The sequence below is a fragment of the Mixophyes fleayi genome, chromosome 2 (genome assembly GCF_038048845.1).
Source record: "Mixophyes fleayi isolate aMixFle1 chromosome 2, aMixFle1.hap1, whole genome shotgun sequence".
Classification (NCBI taxonomy): Eukaryota; Metazoa; Chordata; class Amphibia; order Anura; family Limnodynastidae; genus Mixophyes; species Mixophyes fleayi.
Genome location: NC_134403.1, coordinates 290,448,640 through 290,464,634, shown reverse-complemented (window position 1 = coordinate 290,464,634; position 15,995 = coordinate 290,448,640). Strand labels below are relative to the sequence as shown.

The 15,995-nt window shown below is 38.6% G+C and overlaps 2 protein-coding genes across 2 annotated transcripts in view; one reads left to right on the top strand and one right to left on the bottom strand.

Moving 5' to 3' along the window:
- SLC35A5 (solute carrier family 35 member A5) overlaps window positions 1-15,995 on the bottom strand; it is a 315,996-nt gene that overhangs the window by 238,999 nt on the left and 61,002 nt on the right. The gene's annotated exons all lie outside the window — the stretch shown is intronic.
- Window positions 1-15,995, top strand: part of CCDC80 (coiled-coil domain containing 80) — a 74,814-nt gene that overhangs the window by 29,452 nt on the left and 29,367 nt on the right. The window contains exons 4-5 of the mRNA XM_075196375.1: window positions 4,588-4,724; window positions 8,528-8,679. Of these exons, the coding sequence (XP_075052476.1) occupies window positions 4,588-4,724; window positions 8,528-8,679 (289 nt within the window). The remainder of the gene's footprint in view (window positions 1-4,587; window positions 4,725-8,527; window positions 8,680-15,995) is intronic.

Here is a 15,995-nt window from a genome sequence, read left to right as displayed (position 1 = left end):
TTTGAAAGAAATGTTTGGCATCTTTAGATTATATGTAACTTTTTGAAACAAATCTTTGATTGGGAGGTTGCATTCAAAGTTAAGTACTCTAAGGATTAAATTGCTTTCTTAATTCATGTACTTTCATCCCATACAAAATATTGGATTACACTCATTTTATGTATCCCCAGGTGACTTGTTTCAAAGAGGCAAAATCAACAAAAGTCTCACATTAATTACAATATTCAAAGTTAATTTAAAATTACTCATCTTGTTTCACTCTTTCCAGATTCCAGAGAGCACATTTTTCTTTATAAGGTTATAGGCACAAATTACTTTAGAAAATTTAAAGTTCAAGACTCACTGAGAGTTTTCTAAATGAAATTACAAGACATATTTCCTGTAAACTCAGTAGATCATAATTGTTGTGTAGGGAATTGTGCGTGACACTCTGTCCCTATGCATCAAATGGAAATTGTGCTGCAACAACTGATGATGCATACAGTGTACATCAATGAGTCTGAATACCAAGGTGTAAACCATATCTAGACAGTGGGGGGTTTAAATCAGTCATGTCTTGGACAACAGCTGTTATGTCAGTTGAGTCATTTGAATAATGTCTATTTAACTTTCGGAGCTTTTGGAGTTTTCTTTTAAATAATAATCAGCATACATATTATTATGGATTTGAAATTATTTATTTATACTAATTATAAAATTTGTGTTACAAGGATGTTAAAGCTAAAATGGAAAACTGCCATTTTTGACACTTGCGGGACATACGGTAATATAATCATATAATTTACATTTACTTTTAATTTTTACTTAATTGCTATACCAGACCTTTTACAATGCCACCCATCCTTGCTGTCATTATTATGCTACTAGTATGTTACTGCCTTTCATTATAACACAGTGATCTTCCATCAACACAACTGGAACAAGGAAACCATGGTAAACTACGTAAAATACAGAAGGGGAACGAGCAATATACTAACTTTCAAACTCAGTGGTTTCAGGAAAATAACACTAGGGATATGGTCCGCTTTAAGCATTCACTTTTAATTCAAATGGTTTCCCTTGGAAACCAGGGTAAGCACAGAGCAGCCAGAAGCAACTAGATACACTCTAATAGAGAGTGTATCTAACCAAACTAATGGATTCAGTTAAGTCAGTGTTTTAGATTAACTAACTCTTGGGTATAAGTCAGTTAGCTAAATAGATTATAATGAAAAAGCTTACATTTTTAACATTACACAAACTAAATATTTACAAATAGTGATCTTTCACTAGTGATTGCTAAGTCTTAAAGAGACCTCAGATGAAGTCAAACCTTCTCTAGATAGAACTGATGTAACACTATAGTATAAATTGTGCTCACTAACACGTTAACTTGTGTGTAAATATTTAAACATGGTTCAGTAATTGGAAAAATACACAAGTCACTAAATCAACCAGCTAAGTTCTAAAAAAGAGCATGTTAAATTTTGGTAGCTAACGGGAATTTAAAGTTTTTCATACCTTAAAATGCATTTAGCGTGTTGCACAGCAAAACACATGTTTATGGCTTTCATGTGTAATTTTCCACCTCTTTTCTATTACCACTTTCAATATAATAGTACTCTTGTTAAAACACCACTATTAACTCATGTTTCAAGCAGCAAATATAAAGAGGAAACACTGTGTACTAACACTCATAGGTTAACCTAGTGCCGTTTTGTGCCTGATTTTTAAAATTCATTTACAGTGGATATAAAAAATCTGCACACCCTTATTAAAATTGCAGGTGTTTGTGCTGTAAAGCCTGAAATCAAGATAAATCATGTTAGACCTTCTTTTACATCTATGGGATCTCATAGATCCCATCAGGAGAGGGGTATAAATTAATTTCAAAGGCAGTACATGTACTTTGCAACACTGTGTAGACTATCATCAATAAATAGATAAAATGCGATACAACAGGTACATTGCAAAGATCAAGACGTCCCTCCGAAGTTGATGACAGGACAAGGGAGCCTACCAAGGAACATACAGCAATATTAAAGGAGATGCAGGAATTTCTGACAAGAAAGGGAAAGATTAAGTGATTTTCAGCACAAACTGGTTGCGGTTACTATAAGGGACACTATTTTTTGTAGGAGGGGGCACTACCACTAAAGTAGCTATGCACACATGGACCAACTCAGGGGCTAGATAAGGGATATTTCTATACTGCCAGTCTCCACAAAATCATGTTGGCCGGGGTAACCTGGCTAGTGCAAGGGCTTCTGATAATTGAGGTGTCCACTGCTTCTTTGTGTTCCTTGGTCTAATGGCCTTTAAACAGGAAACCTTTTGGAGTTAAATTACCCATAGTTACAATTTTAATTGCCCTACCCACTGGTGACATTAGAGTCTTTTGGAAGAACCCTTGTATTTACCAAAGCTCTGAGTGGTTGGGTTTGAAAGATTTGGCACCCTCTTCTCTTTTTCGTCTCACCAAAAATGATTAAAGAGCAAGCAATGCATATATATCACTGAGCTACTATAAATAGCTGTAGGTCTTTGTCTCTGAGAAAGTAAATGCATACTTCTCGCAAGATGTTTAACTTTTATTATCTGCTCCCTGGGTGTGGCATTACTCGGATGCCAATGTAGTATGTTAGAGTAAGCAACAGGTCCACCACAAGCAACGTTGTTGCACATTAATACTGTATGTCAAAAAGTGCAGTTCATATACAAGATATTAAATTCCATTGAATAATAAGATGTGAATGAAGTATCCGGGGCTCAGGGCATCAGGCTGGTGGTACATGTCGACTTCTTCATGTTTCATTTCTAATAAACATTCTTTTAAAAGATTGCTGACACAATTGTTTAAGCTATAGCACTGCTTAAATGCTTAAACTCACCAGAAGTCACAAGACGGACAACCTATTGGCGCTGGGCTTGTATCTTTTTTTTATGACTTTTGATCTACAACTGTTTCATAAATGTCCCATAGCATGTTAACAGACACTTTGATGAGAGTCTGTGATTTCACTGTGTCTTTTGTAATTTTAGTGTGTTATTTTTATTATTCAAAGGTCTAAGAATTCCAGTCTCACACTAATGAGACCCAGAAGGTTGGAACAGATGTCTAAGTATGTTTTCTGTCTGTTCTATTTCAGGGCAAAGTTCTTTTTCCACGCTGCAATATAGTCATATTGCCATATAAATGATTTACTGTGTATATTATGTATTTACATTACTTTTATTCAACTTCTGATACCTCAGTAGAAACCTTCTAAGTAGGTAATATGTACAGTTAGCTATCAATGTGTGGACTCATTTACTGTGCAATAGATATCTTTACGCCTTGATAAAACAGTAGCTCAATATGGTGCTTTTAGACAAGATTTCTAACTAGTAACACAACAAAGATCTCTCATTTCTCTGTTTTATTATCTCTGTTCAGAGATTACGGGAATTGGTGTTCTGTGACCATTAATAATTCTAATACTGCAATGCAATGTTGGTTAGCAAGTATGATTGAAGTAAAATCACAGTGGACCCAGGGCAGTAAGTCCAAATTCTAAATCCGGGGTACAAGTATGACCTTCACAAAAGATAAAGTGAGTTTAGGATGAACCTTTTACAATTAACTTGGTATAATATTCTAAATGGTATTTTGAAAACACTAGGAATTGCAGGCTTGCTGTATATTTGTTCTATTTGGAATTTTTACTCAAGTGGTTTGGAGTAAATATTACAGAATTCTGAATATTTTGGTGGGTGATTTAAAACAGAAAAAAAGTATGTGCAGTGGGATTCATTTGATGATAGATGTAACTCACCACTGCAAACCCTACTAACAATTTATTTAATTGAGGATTTTTTTAATAATAGGTGAATTATAACATAATGTACGAATAACAGATTTATCATATCACATACTCATTCTAAAGTGATCATTGTTGACTATAGAAAATTGAAAACAAATCCATAAAATAGAATTTAATATAAACTCATATGCTTGGTACGCTCAGGTTATATCCAGAATTCTGTCTAGGCAATTTATAATATCCGATACCAGCAGCCAACTTGTCAGAATTCTTGTTTTTTTCAATCTGTGACATTAAATACTATATATCATCATCATAATCATCATCAGTTATTTATATAGCGCCACTAAATCCGCAGCGCTGTACAGAGAACTCATTCACATCAGTCTAAATTCCCTACCATACACACACACAAAGAGAGAGAGAGAGAGAGAGAGAGACTTATGTCAATTTGATAGCAGCCAATTAACCTACTAGTATGTTTTTGGAGTGTGGGAGGAAGCCGGAGCACCCGGAGGAAACCCACGCAAACACGGGGAGAACATACAAACTCCACCTAGATAAGGCCATGGTCGGGAATCAAACTCATGACCCCAGTGCTGTGAGGCAGAACTGCTAACCACACTAACCACTATGCCACTATGCTGCCCATATATATATATGTATATATATATATATATATATATATATATATATCAGTGCAAAACCAGTGAAAAACCAAGGCTATTTACCATGCACATCTAGAGCACTTTATTTATGTCCAGTGTTTCAAAAGGCTCATCTCAGTTCTATATTTCTATTCAAGATAATGAAAAACCGATGAAAGTCATTGGCGATGATGATTTACTGGACCATGAGCTCATAACGGAATTAAGAAAAGAATATGGCATGACATACAATGATTTCTTCATGGTGCTAACAGATTTAGATATGAAGGTTAAGGTAAGGAGTCTTCCATACTTTTTGCATACCTATAAAGGTAGGTCAGTTTTCAAAAATATGTTGCCATTGTTGGTTGTTACTGTTGATGTTGCTATTGTTATGCCACAATACACAATTTAGGCCTTTGTACGTTTAGATAGCATTTTATTGTACAGTTACTGAAGTCAAGCAGATCCTCCTGCTTAAAAAGATCATGATCTATGCGTTTGGGAGTCCTGTAGCCAGCAGTTGGAGATATGTTTTCACTTAGCATGTACCGTGTCATGGATGGCATACTGTAGCTCCCCTGTAATAAAAGCCTTACTGCTTAAAATTCCTTGTACTACAAAGATAAACACAAAAATCAATTTGGTGAGTAAGCGAACATTTTTGTCAAAATGCCAAAACTGTTAGATATTTGCAAGGTCAAACCAACCTACATTGAACAGTATGTTATATATATTTTTTAACAGCAGAGAATATCTACTTTGTGAATGTCATGAAAAAGGTGTTTTTGATGTTTTGTCAAGGCAACAATTCAAAAACAATTGAATGATCTTTCTTCAAGAAAATATTAAACGAAATGGCATAATGCAATTTGGATAGACCCTTAGTGTTGTATTATCAAATAAACAGTGATTCAAATAAAAAAATGTATTATTATGGAGTGTTTCTTTTGTAGGTTATGAAAAATGTACTCATATTAGAATGTATTAGCTGAACTTGATGCTTCCATGTTTTACTCTTAATATACACAGAACTTGCCACATTAAAGAACCATTTAAAATGATATGTGATATTTTACTTGTGTGCAGAACTGCTGGAACTTTCTCTGTTTTACTTGTTTTCAAAGTAGTTGAACTGCCCCGACCCCACCCCCCCTTAGGTTCAGAAATCACACAGGCAAGGAGGAGAACCAAAGCTACAATGCTATCTTTACTTACCTATCTTTACAACACTATCTTTACTTACCTATCTTTACAACGCTATCTTTACTTCTTACAAGAGAGTCCCTATAGGCGAACGCAATTAAATAGTGACTGTGTAGCATTCGAGCTTACACTTACCTGAAGGGGTTAACCTGGTTTCAGGCCCACCCAATGATTGGAAGATGGGAGGGTCTTGGGTACTTTTATAGGGTGTCTCATTTCCTGGTTGCCTCATTCTGCTTTGCAAGATCCCACCCACCCACGCCTGGTGCCGGTTTGATAGTTAAGCCTGTTTTACAGAATCCTAACACCAGTCAGACCCACAACTTCAGGAAACAATCCTCAGATTGAATATCCCCTCCCCCTGTAGTGACTCCTTATATTCATGGTCAATTTCCCACAGTGTTTTTCCCTCCCCAGGCAAACCCCTGGATCATTGATGGGTGTTGGTCCAGGAGGTTAGAGTGGAAGTGGAGATGAGCTGGTCTTCCACAGTTTCTCCCCTGCTATGTCCCTGCCACAATATCTGGACCAGTCCTGTGGAAGACAATGGGTAATACCTATCTCTCCAAAACTCAAGATCTTGGAAAACACACAGTTCCTCCTGAAATTAAACTTTTCCATGCTTTTGTTATGTGTCAGGGCTTTCAACTGTCCCTCTCTTTCTTCTCTTCCTTCTTCCTCTCTCATGTGTAAGAACTGGTCCTGGAGTGACAATCCATGAAATCCCTGTGTAACAGACTTACCTTCTTCACGTTCCAGCGCTGTCTGCTCTGTGCAACAATTGGTACTTCCGGGTAGCGGACACATGACTCGCCTGTCAGGGCAGACTTTTCAGATTTGCCTCTATACAATATCGGTACTAGCACTTGCTAAGTGTCAGTGCTACTTGTTTGCTGTACTTCTGACTCCTCGTTTGTTGCTCCTAGCGTAGTGCTATATTCTGCTGGATGTCCCTGTGTATCATTTACTGCTTTTCTGACTACGTGCAGATGGATCTCTCTGTGTACCAAACTCTGCCTGTCTGACTATGTGCTGCTGGATCTTCTGTGTACCGAACTCTGCCTGTCTGACCAATCTGTGCCTGACCACCTGTGTACCAGATCCTAGCTTGTCTGACTATTCTCTGCCTGACCACCCGTGTACCAGATCCTAGCTTGTCTGACTATTCTCTGCCTGACCACCCGTGTACCAGATCCTAGCTTGTCTGACTATTCTCTGCCTGACCACCCGTGTACCAGATCCAAGCCTGTTTGACAATTGTGTACCGGCTACAGTGTTCCTGATTCCAGTCCTAGTAGCTGTCTCAGCTATACCTCCGGGGTACCTCCCTCATTCTTTTTAGGACCTAGTGTTACATCCTGAGGCAGTCCAGGGGGGCGCGACCTGCGTGTTCCTGGCAGCAAAGCCCATCCTGCCTTGTGGCTGTTCTTGGCGAATACCGGAGAACTCGTTAGACTCCACACCTCTTGTCTGCTAGTGCTAATTGGGATTGACTCCCTGCAGATGGACGGGCCAGTGGGAATGTTATCTTGGCAGTGTGACCTGGTCCCATTTCAAGGGTAACCTCAACCAAAATGGGGTGTGGTTAGGATGAATTGGTGGTGCCACCTATTTGTCTCAATTTTCTGAATAGTAGATTTGGCAGAGTCTTTTCTCTATCTGTTAGTAGATTCAGACCTGAAGGTACAGCTCACAGAGTAAACAAAATTAAAACACCACTTGGGGCTTTTAATAAATAAAGAAACATTACCTTTCCTTGCTTATATAATGAGATCACCAGCTGACCATACTTGCCTATTCTCCCGGATTGTTCGGTAGACTTTCTCCTGGATCCCACCCTCTGCCTAGTGAAGTGGGCGACAAATTCGCTGCAAAATTATTTTTTCATTTTGGCCATGCCGGTGACACGATGATGCAATTGGTCCCACGTCCCCTCTCCTGCACTTCCCATTGAGACCATTGAAAGGTGAACAACCAAGCTTTCAATTGAAATTTACAGGATGGGAGGCATGGCTTCAGTATGGCTCCTGCTATTGCAACAATAAATACTGTGAGTGAATACTCTCACTAATATTCAATAGGTGGGCCCTCCAGTAGGTTTATGTTTCATACCACCTGGTTTTTATAGAGCATTTTTTAATCTGGAGCTTCATTTCATCTGGGAGTGCATTCATGTAACTCTCCAATACCTTAAAGAAAACTCTTATTTGTTTCTTATTATGAAGGGTTGCTTCCAACCAATTCATTTTGAATAAGTATAAGTTATCAAACATTTCCTATAGCCACAAATGAGCTTCCTGCACCTCTCTACTGTAAATTTGGTCCACTCGTCTTGTGCAAACTGCTACAGTTCTCAAACATGTATTAGGTGCCGTTTCCCAACTGCTGTTTTCAGATCTCTCCAAAGGTGTTCTATGGACTCGTTGCATGCGACTGCAGAACAGTCCAGCATCTTGTGTTAAACCTTTCCTGGGTGCATTTTGAAGTGTGTTTGGAGTCATTGCCCTCCTGGAAGACCCATGACCTTTGATGGAGATCCAACTTTCTGACACAGTTCAACATTGCTCTCCAAAATGGCCTGGTAATCACAAGATTTCATTATTAAATGGCATAATGATTTAGGACATGTCTTGGCAGTTTCAGCAGCTGACATGAATGGACTCTGCTTTGGTTGAGAGGAATCAGATGTGCGATAAAATAGGTCATGTGTGTGATCTGGGGAGGGTGAAGCAGTGCTATGAGAATGGGTTTTGTTTGCAACTAATTTTGATTTGCTCAATTTGGTGTTGGGTGTCTTTCCTAGATTTTCCCATGCCCTGCATTACACATTTTACAAAATTTTGCTATTTTACCGGTGTGTGAACGAACGTATTTTTTTTTTGTATCACACAGCAATACTATGAGGTTCCTATCGCGATGAAGTCAGTATTCGATATAGTCGATACATTCCAGTCCAGAATCAAAGAAATGGAGAAACAGAAAAGGGATGGGATTACTTGTAAGAAGGAAGAAAAAACAAGATCACTAGAAAGTTTCCTCTCAAGGTAAGCTTCTTCATAGAACTAAAAGAAAGTTACCGTAAATATAAATGTCAATATTGTGAGTTAAAAAAAATATATAAATAACTTGATATGAATATCACTTAGTAATGTAAAAAGTCCTTCGCTAAACATTTTCATACAAACTGTGAGGGATAGTTTTTAAAAGATGAGGAGTGGAAACGTTGCTTCAAAGTGTATTTAAGGTTGTCCTTCTTTATACTCCATATTCTATAATGTTATATTGAAGTTGTTTCCCCACTTCTGCCTTTTCTTATGCTAATGACTAAAAATTGGTCGTGGTTTAGTTAACAGCTCAATAATACATCACTTTTAAAGGACACACCTAATGTGTCTGGTTTTCACACATTTTTTTCTGACTCAGCAACCATATTGAAAATTAGGAAATTATCCTGTCTGAAGAGAGGAGAAAACAACTATAAAACGTCTATTTTCTTAAAACAATGACATAAAGCATAAAGAAATAAAAAAAAGTCATTATGTATCACTGCAATTTGCAGCGATACATAATGATTGTTACCGCAACCCAATAATAAATAGACCCCATAGACTGAAAGTAACAATTTGATGGTAGCTATACTTTAATTTGATAATGCAGAAAAAGTTTGTAACATAAATAATACGGCGATATTACCAAGCTGTTCATATTAGTGTAGTCACTAATGGTTTTCTGTTCTATATCAGTAAATTTGCATTACTTTTTTCTTAACATTTTGCCTTTGAAAAGCTTGAAAGAATGAGTCTAGCAGTTGGTAGATATACAACATACACCAGTCTAGAGTGATCAAGAAAACTATATCTGACACTGGACAATTATCAAACGCAATGAGCAAAAACAATATTTGTTCATTGCGTTCTCTTGTATATAGTTTCATACAACAGATTATCCACTTGGAACGTCCTTGATTTGAAAATTGTATTGAAATTTGCTTGACGGTTCTTAATCCTTCTTGCCAAATTGCTCAGTACAAGTATATTTTCATGTAGCAACAAATATGTGTCCTTGCATCAAAGGAAAGAAGAAACTCCCATATATTCCTCCCACACTCCAAAAACATACTGGTAGGTTAATTGGCGGCTAACAAACTGACCCTAGTCTGTCTGTGTGTGTGTTAGGGAGTTTAGACTGTAAGCCCCAATTGGGCAGGGACTGATGTGAGTGAGTTCTCTGTACAGCGCTGCGGAATCAGTGGCGCTATATAAATAAATGATGATGATGATATTGTCTGTCTTGGTATTTGTCAGTCACTAGGCGTGGAGTAGGAACATCTGATTATCATCCTTTTTGTAACCATCTACTGTGTGGGAAGACTATTCACAACTTCACAGAATGAGGTTGTAACACATTTTGTTCTCCCCATGAAATTATACAATGAGCAAAGGTTTTTTGTCTTCTGGTTCTGCTGACATAGAGTATGCTTGTTATCCAGCTGTGTACATTGTCTTATGTCTCACTGGCTTTGACACAAAGTAACTTATAGTTGTCTGCTTTAAGTACCAGATAAATCCTCAACTCCTGTGAAAAATACAAGCACAGTTCACAAAATAATCTAATAGGATAAATCACTTGGGTCAGTTACATAAGTGAATAGTAGTTATAGAGTGGTCTGTCAGGCCAAGCAACGTGATCTCCCCCAAGACCATCTATCCCAGGAACACCACATGACTGAGATTAAAGCTTGTTGGGAGTACAACTGCTATTTCTCCACTGCAAATTTTTACTATATGAGCTGGAGAAGGTAGCTGCTATTGATGTGTTTATCTTAGTTTGGCACATGAGAGAGAGAAGTATGGGTGATTTGGTAATGAGGCTTTCACTAGTTTGGGTGCTAGGCAGGGATTTAATTGTACTATTGGGAATGGGGTTATTCCATTTGTGTTGTTAGAGATTTTTGTGTATATTTAAATAATTGAGTGTTCTCTCTTCCTCCATGGTTTAAAACCTCTGGGACTGCACTTCTGGGCATGGTTCTACCAAAATTACATTTTGTTAGATATAAATTTATTATTTAGGCAATTGACATTTCATTATATTAATTTAATAAGAGTCTTCATAGACAATTTCGTTCAATGCTATTTCCTACACATCTTTTATTGAGCAGAGGATATTGTACTTAAAAAAGCCTGGATAGTCAGTGAGTCACCTATCTAAATTATTCTAAGGGTATTTTTATTTTAGTTTTAAAGTTTTCGGTGTATACTGTATGGTGATATACTATTCTAGAATGTAACATTAACATGGTTTGTGGGTCAATTGCAAATATTTATGTACCTTTGATAGAGATTTGTTGAATGTGCTGAATGTGAAACTTGGATCCTTGCCACCGGCTCCAATTATCCTATTAGGTTATTTGAACAGGGTACTAGACCCTTCTCTTATTTGAGCTCAGGTGACCTACACATTCAATTATAGATGTTTGGAGAGGGAAGCATCCTGAATCTCATGTTTTTTATATATTTGCACAAAACTATGTGAGGAATAGATCTAGGCTGGTTTCTCATGAAGTCTTACCTACAAGGCAACTGCAAGTGGTAACTTTATTGATGTTCTCTGGCTGTGTATTTGGTGACTAGGACACAAGACCTTGAAATAGCTGACATTGACAATACCAGTAATCAAATGCAAAGAGTGACATCGCTTAAAGGTAGTTCCTCTGTTCCTTACTTCCAAAATACATAAGAAATTGTTATACCTGGCAAGTAATATCTTTCAGCATGGAAATAAAAATTTACTTCTGTTAGGTTTTCTGACTTAATCGGAGTGCACCCGGTTTGTTATAATCAGACTTGGATACCCCAATGGAGTCATGCACTATTCATCAGGCTTCAGCAGAGCTCAGCCACTTTTTAAATACTATCGATTTTCTGAGATTTTTACTCTACTTGCAGTGGATGTAGTTCCAGGGGCCATTTTGTTTTTACCTAAGATCCTAGTTTGGATAGTCTGACCATTGATATAATTGACCATTGATATAAGTAATACCTAGATGACTTGCCTCTACTTCTGCATACATTCCAGCAACCTCCAGCTCCATGTTTGAGCCACAGATATTAGTGCTTCCTACGACAATGAAGGACCTGACTCAGTATGACTCATACAGGCCTATCTCCTTTAATACCACAAATCTACAGACAATAATTTGAGTGTTAATACAACCCTACCATAATACAAGCTAACATATGAGCTAAGACAACTTTAAAGAGCTTAAAAATGTGGCTGAATTTCACAGCTACATCCCCTACTATAGCAGCAGAGCATATATTTACAAGGTGCTGTATGTCTAATGCTTAATATGTGCTTTGGAAGGGCTAGGAGCAGTGTGTAGGTATCTGAATGTGTGTGTCTGTTATGGTTTTCTTAGTTTTGTATATGTTTTGTTATTAAGCAATATAAAAATACATTACTTAAAAAACAAACAAAAAAGAAAGGTAAGTGTGACCCTTGTACGCTAATACTCTACCTGTAATATCATGGCCAACGTTACCTTTTACACCATTCATTGACCTTCACTTACAACCAGAGGCGAAACTAGCGGGCTGTGGTCCCTGATGCTGGTGGGCAGGGAGGAGAGAACCGGGGCCCCCGACCCTGTGCATCTGCCATGCAGCGGGCCCTATTATCTCCATGGGCCCCAGTGCACTGCACTTACTGCACCAATGGTAGTTCCGTCACTGCTTCCAACCTTATTCCCTCCACTCCTTGCCCTGCCATAATATCATGGACCCCCTCACTACATTCATAGACTTCTGCCCACCACCCCCTCTTCAATACAAATCCACAAGAAAAATAATACTCCACTCATCGAATGGGTATTGGTTGTAAGTACTGCCCATAAAATTGAAAATACATTTATTACAATAGGCAATTAAAAGATAGCCCTAACTGTACTGAAAATGTATGTTTGTATTTTGTATAACTGACAGACCTAGACTACATGCCGAAAAGTATGTAGACACCCAACACCCGCACAGCACATCCATCCATCTGGGAAGGCTTTTCACTAGATTTTGGAACATGGCTGAATGGATTTATAACCACTCAGCCACAAGAGCATTAGTGAAGTTGGGTACTGATGTTGGGCGATAAAGCCTGGCTAGCAGTTGGTGTTCCAAATAATCCCAAAGGTGTTCAGTGGTGTTGAGGTAAGGGCTCTTTGCAGGCCAGTTAAATTCTTCCACACCAAATTCGGGAATTTTTTTTTTATGGTCCTTGCTTTGTGCTCGGGTTATTGTCATGTGGAAACCAAAAAGGGCCTTCCCCAAACTGTTGCCACAAAGTTGTGAGCACACACTTATCTAGAACGGAATTATGTGTTGTAGAATTAGGATTTCCTTTCACTTGAATTAAGGGAGCCAAACCAAAAAAAAGAACAACAGCCCCAGACCATTATTCCTACCCCAGACCATTATTCCTAGTGCTCAAAACTTTACAGTTGGCAGTATGCATTCGGGTAGGAAGCTTTCTCCTGGCATCCGACAAACCTAAATTCGTCTGTCAGAATGACAAATGGGGAAGGATGAATTGACACTCCACATATTTCCACTACTCCAGAGTCCGATGGCCTTTTGACATTTGGTATTGCACATGGTGATCTGAGGCTTAATTGCAGCTGCTTGACCATGAAAACCCAATCCATGAAGCTCCCAACAAACAGTGCTTGTGCTGATGTTGCTTCCAGAGGCCGAATGGAACCTAGTAGTGAGTGTAACAACTGAGGACAAACAATTTTTACTCGCTATACTCTTAAGCACTCGGCGGTCCCATTCTGTGGGCTTGTGTGACCTACCACATCATGGCTCAGCTGCTGTTGCTCCTAAACATTTCCACTTTACAATAACAGCAGCTCCAGCAGGGCTGAAATTTGACTTGTTGGAAAGTTGTCATTCCTTGACAGTGCCATGTTAAAAGTCACTGAGCTTTTCAGTATGAGCCATTGTACTGCTAATGTTTGACTAAGGAGATTGTATGGCTGTATGTTTGATTTCATACACCTACTAGCAATCGATGTGTCTGAAATGATTAAACACACTAATTAGAAAGTGTGTCCGCAAACGTCTGGCCATGTAGTGTATCTTAATCATAACAGCAATGGAAATCAAGTATTTGGAAATGAAGCACTAGTATAATCTATATCAATTGGACTCCATATTATTTAGAATATAAATATATTTCAGTTCTCTAGTTGTTATAGTTGTAAACAGTAAAGAAAGGTAACAAACTAACCGGCTGAGACGAGAGCGGCAATGAACAAATTGTCGTCAGATATATTAAAATTTTACATTTGTAAATGCTGAAACCAGTTCTACCAGTGGGGGGATAAGCCAGGAAAGCTTTTGGCCAGAGCACTGAGAGCTCAAGGAGTCCAGACTTATATTTTCACATAATCAAAAACGAATCTGGGTATTGTCACTCATCGATCGAGATAGCTGTAGCAGTTCATAAATATTATTCTAAATGTTATTATATATCCCAGGGATCCTCAGCCACAGACTGGTACCTTAAAAAATCGAGCATCTCCTCCTACCTAAATGAAATTAATTTCCCTGCTCTCAGATGACGACAGTCTATGGAGCTGCCTTTTTCACCTGGGGAGTTGAAGAAGCTATCAAAATGACCTTTCTGGCAAATGCCCTGGTCCAGATGGCCTTACAATCTCCAATTACAAAACCATCAAAGACAGGTTAGCTCCTTTGATGCTTCAGGCTTTCAACGATATTTCCAACCAAACACACTTTTCAAAACATTCTTTGGAAAAACATGTTTGGAAAAGAGTGCGGCGGTTCTTGGTGAAAACCAGGGAATTCGTTAGACTCCGCACCCCTTGGTCAGCCAGTGCCAATCTAGGTTAACACAAGGAATCCTACCTCTGAAATTGTTACAGTCCCAGGCTGAGAGGCTCGAGCCAACACCACAAAAATAATTGACTTGGTCCATTATGCATCCTCTTCAAATATACCTTCGATCTTATTATCCACAGATGCCGAAAAGTCATTTGACAGGGTTGACTGGGAATGCTGGGCCACTTAGAATTAGGTCCTGCGGGCTGTGGCGGATCCGGGCCTTCTATACTAATCCAACAGCCAAGATCAAGATTAATGGAGATTTTTCTGAACCTGTAGAAATCACCAACAGCACGGGGCAATGTTCCCCACTATCACCAATGACATTTGTGTTATGCATGGAAGCATTAGCTCTGTCCATAAGGGCCAACCTGCATATCTCGGGAATGCAGATGGGTGATAGAGAATTTAAGCCTGCTCTTTTTACTCTTTTTATGATCTCTTGGCAGTGATTACAAATCCCATTGTCTCGATCCCAAACTTGATGTCAGAATTCCAGAAATTTGGAGATTTATCCAACTTTAAAATGAACTACATGAAATCTGTTGCACTCAATATCTTGACACCTGTTGAGGATCTAGCAGCATTTATTTGCGTTCGCCTGTTATCCTAGTCAATTAATGTATCAGGGAGTACTTATTAATAAGGATTTGTCCAAGACATTCATGGACAAATTTTTGCCTGTTACTACTACAATTCATAAAGACTTGAGAGACTGGAACCCTAAGGGCTTTTCTTGGATGGGGAGGGGTAATGTAATTAAAATGAACATTCTCCCAAGAATCTTATATTTCAAGTAAAACCTCCCTGTACATATCCCCAATCTCAGATTTAACGATCTACACCTGGCGATCCGTGACTTTATATGGAAGGGCAGAAAACCTCGCTTCAAAGATGACACACTCTACAGATGCAAACATCTAGGAGGTCTGCAATTGCCACACTTCACCACATACTACGATGCAGTCAAGTTAAACTAAATTCTAGGCTGGACGAGAAGTGGAAGTGGTAAAGAGTGGATATGGTTAGAGGGACTTATGATGAAGGATTCAATCAAACCCCTGTGGCTCTCCACACTTCCCACAAAACTCCATCCGATTATAACCCTGACATTAAAACGCTGGTCCAGACTCCAATCTATAGAACACATATGCTTTCGACCATTGGCTGCAGGCAAGGGTCTCTCGGGTCGGCCAGCTGGTGGTAGTCTCGTGGTCTTACCATTTGGCGATTTTCAAGCAAAGAGGGATTTGCCCAACTTTGATATCTAAATATACCTGAAGCTAAAACATTTCCTGTATACCCCGGAGATGTGTAAGATGGTAGAAAGGAAGCTTACCCCTTTCGAGACCCTGTGCACAACCACACAATACCCAAGACATACTCTTTCATACATATACAAAATCCTGATCAAACACACCTTTAATTCGCTGCCAAAATACACCAGAGATTGGGAAAGA